Consider the following 13,552-nt stretch of genomic DNA (forward strand, 5'->3'; position numbering starts at 1 on the left):
AACTTTTTTTTTCTTTTTTTCCCTTCATTCATCCTTCCTCCCTCTCATCCCTCTTGCATTTGACAACAATTCGCCCACCATCAACACCTACTAATTCCTGCAATACCACACTCATAATAAACTCCAATAGTCCAACGCAACTCCTCAACAATAACTCACGCAACAATATAATTGCAACCAAAAACACAATTACAACAACTAGTGCAAAGTAATCGAAAAAACAGAGGGAAAAAATATCTATTTATTGACGATCGAGGGCTACGATTTAATCGACAATTGGGTGGAAATTGAAAGGAGAAGATGGTTAAGCAGGATGCGGGCAATGAAATTGTAGATGATGAAGATCAAATGAGCCCACCAGTGGCGGCGGCGGAGGTGCGGGGTTGATTGGTGGTAGCAGCGATGATGCTCGGCAATGTAAGAAATTCATCCTTGAATTCCGACGACGATAGTTAAAGCTCCAAATTGTAAAAAAAAAAAAAAATTGATCGAATTTAAACAAGAAATACTCAGATTCATGTGCAATGCGAATAAAATTACTCAACATTTTCCTGAAATTATTTGAACAGGAATCCGAAATTTTTCCCCTAATTTGATTTCTTGGGACTTTTGTAAATCTGGTGTTGGCTTGTGCGAATATGGGCTTCGAGTATTTGAAAAAATGATGACAATTCGAAACCCGAAGGTGGAGAATGACATGGATGATTGACGAAGTGGTGAAAATTCATGTGGGGAAGAGTGAAGACAAAGGAAAGAGACAGAGAAATGAGAGAGATAGAGAAACAAGAGGGGAGGAGTAAATTATTTATTTTTAAAAATAAATAATAATTTTGTATTTCCTAAAGTTTATTTTAGTTCTTTTTAAATGCTTTTTTTAATAAAAATAAGAGGTGACCTTATTAGCAAGTAAACGGTCATATGGGTGTAATAAAAGTTAATGGGGTACAAATGTTGGATTATTAGATAATAATCAAAAGGTTGGATTATTAATGGAAAATCGTCGAAAGATTGGATTATTTAAAGTAATTTTTCCAAAAATAAAATGGTGGAGTATCATCTATACATGTATGTATAAATCCATGATTTACTTACATCTTCTTCCTCTTCACAATCTCAATTAATAATTCCACATCCATGAAGAAACGTTTTTCTTCTTCTTTTTCTTCTTCTCTAAAAGTAGCCATGATTCCATGGCTAGCCATGGGACACTTAATACCCTTCTTAGAACTCTCAAAATGCTTAGCCAAGAAGGGTATTACTGTCTTTTACATAACAACTCCTAAAAACATAGCTAGACTTCCCAGAATTCCTGCAAATCTATCATCTTCTATAAACTTGATTAGCATCCATCTTCCTCATCTTGATGGGGTGCCTGATGATGCAGAATCCTCCATGGATGTTGTTAGCACTATGCAACCCCTTTTGAAAAGCAAGTTTGATTTGTTGGAAGATCCGATTTCTGTTTTGTTGGAGGAGGTAAGATTACTTAATTAATTGTTTTTTATGATTGACTTTTGGGATGAAGTTTGATCATTAATTTGGTGCAAAAAATGTACTCCCTCTGTTTGTTATCATGGGTGTGTTCCCTTCGTCCGGTATGGTATGATCTTTCTAGTTTCTGACTTTCTGATATATATGGTCTAATCTGGTCTTACCGTCTTAATGCTTTTAAGTATTTTTCTGGTATAATTTGATCTGATCTGGCCTGGTCTATCCTGATTTTTCTAATTAAGGATAAGGCAAAAAGAACAAAGTCTATTTTTCATGTTTCCTAATTGGGTATCCACAAAAGTACTCGTATTATGTTTTACTTTTATTTCTATTTAAATCATATAATTCTTTCTACTTTTCCAGAAACTTGCCAAAAACACACACTTGCCTTTTTCACCCACCATGGGGACATCAATTTTCTTTTGTTCTTGTTCATTAAACAACCATTAAATTTTACACATTCCCAATACAAGTACATAATAATGATTGATTTTTCTTACACACGCTTGCTTTTTTCTTTATACTCGTGTTTTTCACCAAAGAGAATACGTAATAAGAAACACATAGTATCTATTTTTGTAAAGATAGATACACTTGTTAGATTCCTATGTTAAAAGTACTTTCAAACAAATTATGATTAGCCCCCGAAGATTTCACTGTCGTTCCTGATTGGATTCCTTTTGAATCAGACATTGCTTATCGGCTTCATGAGGTGATGAAGTTCATGCATTCGGTTGATGCAGAAATCGCGTCACAAGATACAATACGCTTTGGTTCCTCTATTGCAGGATGTGATGTTGTGGGTATCAGAACCTCCCCTGAGTTTGAGCCTACATGGCTTAAGCTCCTTGGTAAGCTCTATGAGAAAACTATCCTCCCTATTAGACCTGGTTATTGGACTGGGTAGTCCAATGGATATAGGGTTAGGGTCAAGTTAATAGGGCTTTTATTGGGCAGGGCTCTTATTGGACAGGGCCTTTATTGGACAGGGTCATTATAGGGTCAAACTTATACTACAATTATTTTGAAAATTAAAATAGTAATGATACAAAAAATTACGTGTATAGCTTCGTATTTACTTGTACTTGCACATGGCTCTTTTGTTTTTCATTTTTCATTCCTCGTTTATTGACCCGCCCACTAATGACCCGCTATTGACCCACGACTCGCTTTTGACCCGCCCATTATCGACCCGCTAAAAATGATCCTTTCAATACCCGACCCTCTTTTGACCCGCACCGACCCTGACCCGCCCCGCCCGATTACCAGGTCTAGTTTCCTCTTTCCGGATTATGACGAAGACTTTGACAACGAAGAATGGATAATGATTAAAATATGGTTAGACCGACAAAAAACAGACTCCGTGTTGTATGTTGCACTTGGGAGTGAGTCGATACTAAGTCAGGAAGAACTCGAGGAATTGGCTTTTGGTTTGGAGCTTTCTGGGTTGCCTTTTCTCTTAGTCCTCCGAAACCAACCCGGACTGACTAGAAATGTGGTGGAGTCATAGACCTGTCAAACGGGTCGGTCGGGTCGGGTTGTAAAAAATTATTTTCGGATTCGGGTTGAATCGGGTCGGTCATTTTCGGATTCGGGTTTACAAATGCTTGTTCATGACCCAGAACTTTCGGGTTCGGGTCGACCCAACGGGTTGAGAGATTTTAAAACGCGCATTATATTTTCATTAATTTAGGTGATAAATATACAAAGTATTAGCAGAAATTAACAAATTTTCCTACACAAGTTTATATTTAGTCAAATTCAACTATAAAATGACGTATAAGTATTAAATAAAATCATATTACACACAACAATAGTAAAAACAACGTGCTTATTATGCTTAAATTTTCTCATAATCTCATTTTTTTTAGTATAAATACAATGATTTTCAATCGGTCGGGTCCAAAACGGGTTCGATCAGGTTTTGACCCATTACTTTTCGGGTTGCTCGGGTTCGGATAAAATCGGGTTACGGGTCACAAAATCTTGTTCAGGACCCAGTATTTTCGGCTCGGGTTCGGGTCGGTTTTCGGGCCGGGTCGATTTTTGACAGGTCTAGGTGGAGATGCTTCCAAAAGGGTTTCAAAATCGAACATCTGATCGAGGATTAGTCCACCTAGGCTGGGCCCCGCAAATGAAGATATTAGGCCATTCCTCAACTCGCGGGTTTTTGACTCACTGTGGGTGGAACTCAGTGGTTGAGGGTCTTGGACACGGGTGTGTAATGGTTCTTTTTCCTATTATGGTTCTTTTGAGGGAATACCTTTATAATCATTAATAACGTACAACTTAACTTATAACTCTTTAAAATATTTATCCATATAAAAAAGTTACTTCATTCATTTCTTTTTATTTGCAACATTTAATTTACACGTTTGTCAATGTATAACTTGAACAGTTAATATATTTAATTATAGGTAAGTACAATTATGAAAATTTGGAAAATATATAGTATACCTGATCAAAAGACGGGTCGGGTCGGGTCGGGTCGAGGACATAAAAATCTGCCATTGTGTCGGATCGGGCCATCTTCGGGCCAATTTTGTGTGCCCAAAACCCGCTATTTGTTATTTCAATTTCTTTAAACATTCCCTAATCCCAATCCTAATCACATAATTATAATAGTCCTACACCAATTAAATTAATTAAAATAATCGCCCATATATAAAAAAGGTAAAATAAACCTTCAAATGAAATAAATCAAATAACCCACTTTCTCTCTCCTACTTTTCTATCTCCAGTTGTTTTGTAGCAGAGAGAGTCCACCCAGGTACCCACTGTTGCATTCGCCTTTGCGCCCTCTTCTTCAACAATCAGCACACACAAACTCAGGTACCAATGTTGCTTCACTTTCTCTCTCCTCTTTTTTCTGGGTTCTTCCAAATTTCTCAAAACAATGTATGATTATACTTTTAAGTTTAACAACAATCCTACTAGAAATCAAACTCCCGATATTCTTCCCCTTTTATTGGGTATAGTAATGTCTTGAGTGTTTGTTGATGATTAAACTTCAATGCTGTGTTTTTGGGGGTTTAAGTTTAGGTTTCTCTGTTTTCTTTTTAGAAGCTTGAGGATTTAGTAAGGTGGGTTTTAATGGCGTTTTTAAGCTTTTCTGTGGCTTTACATAAACATACCCTTGGATAATTTCCGAACTTATAGCGTTCTTTTTTGTTCTCGAAATTCTTCTTATTCTTTCGCCATAATTTCCCCCTGTTTTTATTGTTTTTCTTTGCTGCTGGTGGCGGCGACGGAGGTGGCGGTGGTTTCGACGGAGGAGGGGGTGGGGGGAGGGGGGGAGGGTGACAAAAGCTTCATCTGCGTAGATGGGGTTGATTTTGTATTGTGCAAAATTCTTCAGATTTTTCTTTATTTTATTTGAGTGTTTTTGTTTCTTCTTCAACAAAATCCATCAGATTATTTTATTTATTTATTTAATTATTATTATCTGGTTTTTTTTTTAATCATTTGTCACTATAACCCAGGATTATCTTGTCTTAATCATCTTAAAAAGGGATAATCTGTCACAATCCACTTTTTTTTTTTTTTTTTTTTAATAAAAAGATTTTGATTTTTCAATTTTAATTTTTTGGGGGTTTTACAGGTTGAAAAGGATGTGCACAAGACAGAGTATCCTGGGAGCAGTAGGAGTTGAAGCAATCAGAAGTCCCCTGCCCACCTCTACCAAAAGTACTATTTACTACCATTGTTCTTTTCTGGGCCACCTTTTTGTTCTTTTCTTTTATGCTGATGTTTATTTGTGATTTGTGATTTGTATTTTAACTAATTATCATAATTTAACCCATAGGGGAACCTGCTGAGGTTATTATGGAAGGTTCATTTTACGAGATTGATCATTCGAAGCTACCTCCTAGAACCCCGCCCATGCTTCATTGTGTTCGAGCTGTTATGGTAACGAAAAGCTCAAACCCCGGGTTTAAATTTTGTTTCTTTACTGTGATCATTCTGTGGAATGCAGAAAACCATTGGATTTTGATGTGTATTTATGTTTGAGATTTTGTTGAATAGTTTGTGGAAGAAGTTGTGGTCAATTTATACTGGTTTTCACTGTCTTAAACTGTTGTCATGGGTTTTCTGTGGGTATGAACTTATGATTTACCAAAAGAAAGTTTGTTTGCTGTGAAATAATGTGGTTTGGAAGGTTCATTTTATGAGATTGATCATTTGAAGCTACCTCCTAGAACCCCGACCATGCTTCAATGTGTTTGAGTTGTTATGGTAACGAAAAGCTCAACCCCCGGGTTTAAATTTTGTTTCTTTACTGTGATCATTCATGGTTTTGTGGAATAGAAAAAACCGTTGGATTTTGATATGTATTGATTCTTGGGATTTTGTTGTGGAAAAAAAAAGTTGTGATAATTTTATACTGGTTTTCACTTTCTTAAACTGCTGTCATGGATTTTCTTAGGTTCTGAACTTATGATTTGCCAAAAGAAAGTTTGTTTGCTATGAAACAAATTTGTTTGCTGTGAAACAAATGTGGTAATGGATGCAGTTGGTTTTGTGTTTGTTCATTGATGTGCATTTGTTTTTGAGATTTTGTTGTGGAAAAAAAGTTGTGATCAATTTATACTGTTTTCCACTGTCTTAAACTGCTGTCATGGATTTTCTGTGGTTCTGAACTTATGATATGCCAAAAGAAAGTTTGTTTGCTGTGAAACAAATGTGGTAATGTATACAATTGGCTTTGTTGTTTGTTCATTGATCTTTTAAGGTAACTGCGAAAGCTGAGCTGAATGTGACTGTAAGATATCCTAGCGCTCAATCTATAGACGCGTATTTTGGGAATTCAGACCATATAGCTAGTAGATCAGAACTTTACCCTGCATTGGATGAAGAGTTTATAATGGGGCCAACTCTTGCTGTAAAAGTTCTAAGGCGACAAATCCCATCTCAAGGATTCGAGATGCTTAGACACTCCAAATCCTTTTGGTTAATCAAGCCATTGTTGGTAAAAAGTGAATTTGAGGCTAAACATGGTCCATGCTTTCACAAGCTTCAAGCTAGCAGAATACAAGGATGGGGAGTAAAGAAGTTCGCTGCCTATGCTCCAAACCCCACAGAGGTGAATGACCTTGTTGAGGTAAAGAGTTCAACTTTTGAAGAGGAAGAAAAAAGTGCGAAAGAAGTGGCATTCATTGAAGTACCTAAGGCACAAGAAATCATTCAGTACAGCAGGAAGAGAAAGCATGGTAGACCTCCAACTTCTCAAAGCAAGAAGAGTAGACAGATTCCGAAGCAAAAAGCTATTGAGGTTGTTAAGTCTATCAAGGGAAACAACAACAGTAATAAAGAGTTTGTTGATAGATGGCCATTAAAAAGGTAAAATTTGCAAGCACTTGGTTTTAGTCTTAGGCTTTTTTGATCTCTTTGATATTGATATGATGTATGATGTGATGGCATTATTGTGATTGTACTTAAACTTGCGAATAATTTGATCTTAAGATTGTTACTCTTAGATTCTTGAGGAAGGATAAAAATGTTGATGTTTATTGAAGTTGTGATCTTAAGATTGTTACTCTTAGGGTTGGCAGTTAATTTCAGTTGAATGCTTGGGAGGAATTAGGAAATCCGAACTTGAGCTATTAATTTGATCTCGAGTTTTTAGCTATTAGATGCTTGAGGAAGGCAAAAGGTTTATAGTTCTACACTTGTGAAATTTGATCTTAAGATTATTACGCATGCTTGAGAAGGATTAAAATGTTGATGTTTACTGATAATTGTGGTTGTAGGGTGGACTAATCAGGGACAGGGAGGTTTAAGCGGTTAATTTCGTTGAATGCTTTTGAGGAATTAGGAAATATGAACTTATCAAAACTTATTTTAATTATAAATTGTACTTGGCCCTCCCTTATTTTTCCCGAACTTTTCTTATCTGAACTTATCTATATTTAACTTATCTTAACTTCACTTCACTGAACTTATATGAACTTATTTTTCCCGAAATAACTGGAAATAAGGTGACAGAACAGAGACTAAGTTGAAGCTAAATTTGCAGGTACGAGGCAGCTGCAACGGAATTGGTGGAGGTTCTGAAGAAATACGGAGCTGGTTACAGCAACCCAATTTCTCGTTTACAGCTAAGGACAGAAGCCCGGAAAAGAATAGGTGATACCGGTCTGTTGGACCATATGCTCAAGCACCTTGCTGGTCAAGTGGTCCCACATGATGGGAATGATCGCCTTCGTAGGAGGTGTGACTCTGAAGGTAAGATGGAGTACTGGCTTGAGAGTGCTGATCTGGTTGACATAAGGAAGGAGGCTGGGGTTAAAGATCCTTACTGGATACCACCTCCTGGATGGAAGCTTGGAGATAGCACTAGTGATCCTAAGTGTTTGTGTCGTCAAGAAGTCAAGATGCTTAAAGAAGAACTTAGCATCATGAGAAGGTAATTAGTTATTAATTAGTGATTCAAGTTTCTGAATCCTTGAATTTAGAATTGGATAATGAAAAAGATAAGTGATGTTCTTTAAAGAAGAACTTAGCATCATGAGAAGGTAATTAGTGATTAATTGGTGATGATTCAAGTTTCTGAATCCTTGATTGATTTAGAATTGGATAATTAAAAAGATAAGTGCATGATGTTCTTTTTATTTCAATCAAGACTTCCTTTTCTTGGATAATCAGACATATGGCAGAGCTGAAAACTAGTGATTAATTAGTGATTCAAGTTTCTGAATCCTTGATTGATTTAGAATTGGATAATTAATAAGATAAGTTGTGTTCTTTTATCTCAATCAAGACTTCCTTTTTTGGATAATCAGACATATGGCAGAGCTGAAAACTGAAAACAATGACGAACAGCCAATAACAATGGTGATGCCAGTCAGTACCACATCTTCTAGGAGGGTCAGTATGAATTTTGCTATATAGTAATCAAAGTTCTTTCTCCTTTTTTTTGAGAGATAAACTAACATGCTTTTTCTGCATGAAGGAAACCTATGAGGTGCTGATGAAGAAGAAATGTCTTATGGAGGTGCAACTACGTCAGATTTCAAAAGCTTTGATGGAACTGGAGGTATGCGATGTTTGCATTAATTTCTACGATGTTCAATCAAGTGAAAGCTGATATATATGGCATTGATTTGAACATTGGATTCATGTTCAAGCCTATACAATTGCATCACATGTGTTTCTTTACCATGTTTGTATGCGAATATTGATATTTCATAGAGACCTGATCATCATTGGCCCGGCCCAGAAAATAGCGGGCCTGGGCAGAAATTTCAGGCATGTTTTCTGGCCCGGTCCGATTTTAAAATTTTAGGTAAGTTTTTGGCAACTCAAAATTGAAAATTTAGTTATAAATTTATCTAGGCCCGAAATGGTCCAAAAGCCGTCATTTTTGGCCCGACATAGCGGATTTGGGGCAGAGAAATTTTGGCCCGGCCCCACATAATGGGAAGAATATTAAGGCGCCTGAACCCGCCCTGACCCGGTCTGATTTAAAAAAAATTTAGGTGGGTTTTTATTTTAGTTATAACTTTGCCCAGGTCCGAAATGGCCCAAAAGGGCGTCATTTCTGGGCAGAAAATTCGACCCGGCCCGGCCTAATGGCCAGAATATTAAGGTGTGGGCCGACCCGAACCCTCCACGACCTGCATTTTGATTATGTCTAGTATTTCATACAGCATATTGGTTCTTCCTGTGCTTTTGTGCCTTGAATGATATGCTTATTTAGTATTTACCCTTGCATTTATTCTGTTATACATAAATCTACCATCCATATTATGATCATTGTATCAGCACACAAATTCTGCTCAAATATGTTCCATGGCATAGATTTATGCTACTGGTCATTGTATCAGAGCACAAATTCTGCTTGAATATGTTCCATGGCATAGATTTTAAGACGTGGCCCGGCCCGACCTGTATATTTTATCAGGTCTAATATTATTTCATACTTCATATATATTCTGTTATACATAAATATATCTCCATACTATGATCATTGTATCAGAAAACACAAATTCTGCTTGAATATGTTCCACGGCATAGATTTATGCAGTAGCATCATTTCAACATATGCATTGATTTGAACATATGTTCAAGTCACCTTTTGGCTTATGTATCCATACAATTGAATCACATGTTTTCTTTACCATGATTTTACGCGAATATTGATACACAAAAGGCTTATTTACCACTGCATATATGATGATATACATAAATCTATCATCCATTCATCCATACTATGTGATCATTGAATCAGAACACAAATTCTGCATGAATATGTTCCATTCCACTGCATAGATTTATGCAGTAGCATCATTTCATGCAGGAAGACAGTAAACTGCAAGATAACAAATCTGAAGCAGCAGCAGCAAGTCTGCAACTAATCCCATTTCCCTACCAGAGTTTACCAGCAGAAGAAGACACCAAAGAAGACACCAAAGAAGACTTGGAAGAAGAAAGTCAAGGTGAAGAAGCAGAGGAAGAAAGCCGAGCAGCAAGAAGACTGATTGTAAAACTGAAACCATGCAGACGACTTGATGACATCAGCAGCAACACGTTTTTGTCTCGAGAAGCGGATCACTCAGGCTCTCCTCTCTCTTCCACCACTTCATAAACTTATAATATGAACATAATCTTAGTTAGTTAGTTAGTTAGTTATCCCTAATGTAAATGTGGTAACAGGCAGTAAATTCTTGCAAGTTTTGGCCTTAATTAGCTGATTTAGCTAGCATTGTGAATGTCCTTTAACAACTTAACAAGCTTATGTTTGATATAAGTAGGTTAGTAAGGTTGATTAACAGAGTTAAGGGAATTTTGTAAGGTATTCATGACCAGCAGAACTGCAGAAGATATGTTTGTATATATTAGTTGTTTGCCATTGTTGCAATGAATGCCATATAGTAACAGACTCACTTGTTTGACATCAATTTCATGTTACAACTTTATGAAAGTTATATTATTATTACTCCGTACTATGTGACCTTAACGTTTAGTTTAGGTCAAGTATTTGTGTCAAATTCTCGACACTCTGATATGGGTACGTATGAGTTTTTTCGGACAAAAACCCCGGAATTCTTTGAAGAAGAAGGTGAGCCTAACTTTGTTGGTTGCTTCCTCATCTTATAATGTTGATTTATGATCAACTATATACCTTTGTCGGTTTTTGTCTTTGAAAAAATCTGGGATGGTCTCATTAGGCCCGACCCTAAACATGTCCAATGTGGGACACGGGTTTTGTTTCAGATCCAAAAGCCCCCCATCCCCAAGATATAGTAATGCATAAGAGAGTGAAAATTTCAATTCTAGGTTTGTCCATTACTTCTATCAATCTTAAATCCTTACCGTGCTATTCGGATATACATATAGATCACAAATACACATTAACATAATCAATACTCCGGACTTGGTTAATTGCTGTATAGCATCTACTTCGCACATGCTTACTAAATCTACAATAATCCTAATTTTTCATTTTATTGTTTAATTTTGCAGTATCGAGTGTTATTTCAGGTAAAATTTTCTACTACATTACCACACCAATGATTTGACCATGTTAAAAAACCCCATTTCTCCCCTACATTTTTACTCCAACAAGTAGTAAATTCAATTTTGAAACTCCAACCTTTTCCTAGGGTTTTTAGAAGCATACAGTAAAACCCCCATTTCTTCTTCTTCCCATCACTCTCTTCAACACCCCTCTTCAAAAACCGCCCACCTGAAAATGGAGGAAGATCACACCTCCACCACTTAAACCACTCACAACCACCGCCACTATCACCATGGAACCCGAACCCGAATCCGAAAACCCTCCTCAATCTCTCTCCTCGCTGCCCCCTCCTCCACCACCACCACCACCACCTGAACTCCCCGAACAACAACAACCCCCTCTCAAAAAACCCAAAATGTCCTCCACCACCGCAACCTCCGACGAAGAAACAGCCAGAAAACCACCCCGACTCAAACTCCGCAAAGTCGCCATCTTCTTCGCGTATTGCGGCGTAGGATACCAAGGTATGCAGAAAAACCCAGGTGCTAAAACCATCGAAGGCGACCTCGAGGAAGCCCTCTTCTTCGCCGGTGCAGTTTCCGAGGCTGACCGTGGGATATCCAAGCGATTTGACTGGGCCCGTTCTGCTCGCACTGATAAAGGGGTCAGCGCCGTCGGTCAGGTTGTTTCCGGCAGATTCTACGTCGACCCACCTGGGTTTGTTCAACGATTGAACTCCAATCTCCCTCCCCAGATCAGGATTTTCGGGTATAAAAGGGTAACTCCTTCGTTTAATGCTAAAAAGTTTTGTGATAGGCGTAGATATGTGTATTTGTTGCCTGTTTTTGCGCTTGATCCTAGTTGCCATCGTGATAGGGAGAGTGTTCTTGCTAGTTTAGGGTCTGGAAATGAGCTTGTTAAGTGTTTTGGGTGTTCTGAGAGGGGTAGGAAAGTTATAGGTTTGATGGGTAATAAGAGGGATTGGGAGAATACTGGGTTGATTCAGTCAGGCATTTCATCGAACACTGGAGATGCATTGTTGAATTCCGGTGAGAAAGAGGGGATTGAAGGTGATGTTGTATTGGGAAATTGTGATGCTGGTGTTGTAGATTGTGATGTTTTGGTTCAGTCAGGCATTTTGTCGAATACTGGAGATGCATCTTTGGTTAGTGATGAGAAAGAGAAGAATGTGAAAGAAGATTGTAATGTTTCATTAGAGAATACAAATGGTGTTGATGTGAGTATGATGGCTTCGGATAGTGAAGTAAATGCCAGTGAGTTTAAGTATGGGGAAGAAGAAAGAAAGAGGTTTAATAGAATACTGAAGTATTATGAAGGAACCCATAATTTCCACAACTTTACTACCAGAACAAAGGCTGAAGATCCGTCTGCAAAACGATACATTGTGTCATTTGAAGCAAACACTACTCTAACAATTGAAGGGATCGAGTTTGTGAAGTGTGAGGTTGTTGGTCAGAGCTTCATGCTTCATCAGATACGGAAATTGATCGGGATGGCCGTGTCTGTTATGAGGGATTTTGTTCCTGAATCGATCTATGAGAGAGCCTTTGACCAGTAAGAATCCAGAATTGATGAATTCTTTGGCCTTATATTTATCTTTTGATTGAGAAAATTTACGTTCTTTGTGAAATTTCAGGGATTTTCGGATTAATGTGCCTACAGCACCAGAGGTGGGGTTGTACTTGGATGAGTGTTTTTTCACCTCGTATAACAATAAGTGGAACAGCACTCATGAGGAGGTATCAATGAAAGCTTATGCTGAAGAAGCTGAGGAGTTCAAACTGAAGTACATATACTCCCATATAGCCAATACTGAACATAAGGAAGGATCTGTTGCTGTTTGGTTACACTCCCTAAATCACCGTAACTATCCTGATTTCCGCCCTTCTAATGGTGAAGTGGAGAAAGTTGGGAATGATGAAGTGCAGAGAGTTGGGGATGATGAAGTGCAGAAAGTGGGAAATGATGAAGTGCAGAAAGTTGGGGATGATGAAGTGCAGAAAGTTGGGGATGATGTAGTGGAGAAAGTTGGGAATGATGAAGTGCAGAAAGTTGGGGATGGTGAAGTGCTGAAAGTTGGGAATGATGAATTGCAGAAAGTGGGGGATGATGAAGTGAAGGTAGCTGTTGATGCTGAAGTGCCGAGAGCTGCTGGTGATGAAGTGAAGGTGGCTGCTGATGCTGAAGTGTCGAGAGTAGCTGATGATGAAGTGAAGAGAACGGCTGAGGGAGAGACAATGGATGTTCTTCCCTGATTTTGTTTTGAAGGGATATTCTTACTACAGTTTCTGATGTGGTATGAGTAACATTTTCGATTTTTCGGTTCCTATATTGTTTTCTTATATTACAAGATTCCGTATTAGCCTAGTAGGAACGGTTGAAATTGGGGTGGGGGGAGTGTTTTGATCCCCCTCTATTAATCAACCCCACATTATAGATGGAATTGTAACTTTGAGATGATCATGATACTTGTGAGAGTGAATTGTTTTCTGTTCCAGCAAATGAAATGAAGTAGGAGCAGATTCAAGAGGCTATTTTATCATTTTCTCTTATTAAGCTGTCATTGATTATTGCTGTTAA

At 37.8% G+C, this 13,552-nt stretch overlaps 2 protein-coding genes and 1 pseudogene across 4 annotated transcripts; all 3 read left to right on the forward strand.

Annotated features, from left to right (window-relative positions):
• Nucleotides 1-1,134: 1,134 nt before the first annotated feature.
• LOC110783220 (UDP-glycosyltransferase 91C1-like) lies at nt 1,135-4,635 on the forward strand (annotated as a pseudogene).
• Nucleotides 2,236-10,436, forward strand: LOC110794029 (protein DYAD). Of its 3 annotated transcripts, none has more exons than XM_056837913.1 (8): nt 2,236-2,342; nt 5,093-5,178; nt 5,297-5,400; nt 6,224-6,831; nt 7,508-7,897; nt 8,274-8,358; nt 8,444-8,527; nt 9,791-10,436. In XM_056837913.1, the coding sequence occupies exons 2-8, from the start codon at nt 5,103-5,105 to the stop codon at nt 10,076-10,078; spliced, it is 1,635 nt and encodes a 544-aa protein (XP_056693891.1). In that variant the 5' UTR covers nt 2,236-2,342; nt 5,093-5,102; the 3' UTR covers nt 10,079-10,436. The 3 variants fall into 3 exon arrangements, with proteins under 3 accessions (XP_056693891.1, XP_056693890.1, XP_056693892.1); XM_056837912.1 differs by lacking the exon at nt 2,236-2,342 and adding an exon at nt 3,797-4,323; XM_056837914.1 differs by lacking the exon at nt 2,236-2,342 and adding an exon at nt 4,504-4,574.
• Nucleotides 10,437-11,017: 581 nt separating this feature from the next.
• LOC110793949 (uncharacterized) lies at nt 11,018-13,506 on the forward strand. Its single transcript, XM_021998916.2, has 2 exons — nt 11,018-12,526; nt 12,609-13,506. Exons 1-2 carry the CDS (start codon nt 11,244-11,246, stop codon nt 13,225-13,227), a joined length of 1,902 nt encoding a protein of 633 aa, XP_021854608.1. The 5' UTR covers nt 11,018-11,243; the 3' UTR covers nt 13,228-13,506.
• The last annotated feature ends 46 nt before the right edge of the window (nt 13,507-13,552 follow it).

Source organism: Spinacia oleracea, chromosome 2, assembly GCF_020520425.1.
Source record: "Spinacia oleracea cultivar Varoflay chromosome 2, BTI_SOV_V1, whole genome shotgun sequence".
NCBI classification, from domain to species: domain Eukaryota; kingdom Viridiplantae; phylum Streptophyta; class Magnoliopsida; order Caryophyllales; family Amaranthaceae; genus Spinacia; species Spinacia oleracea.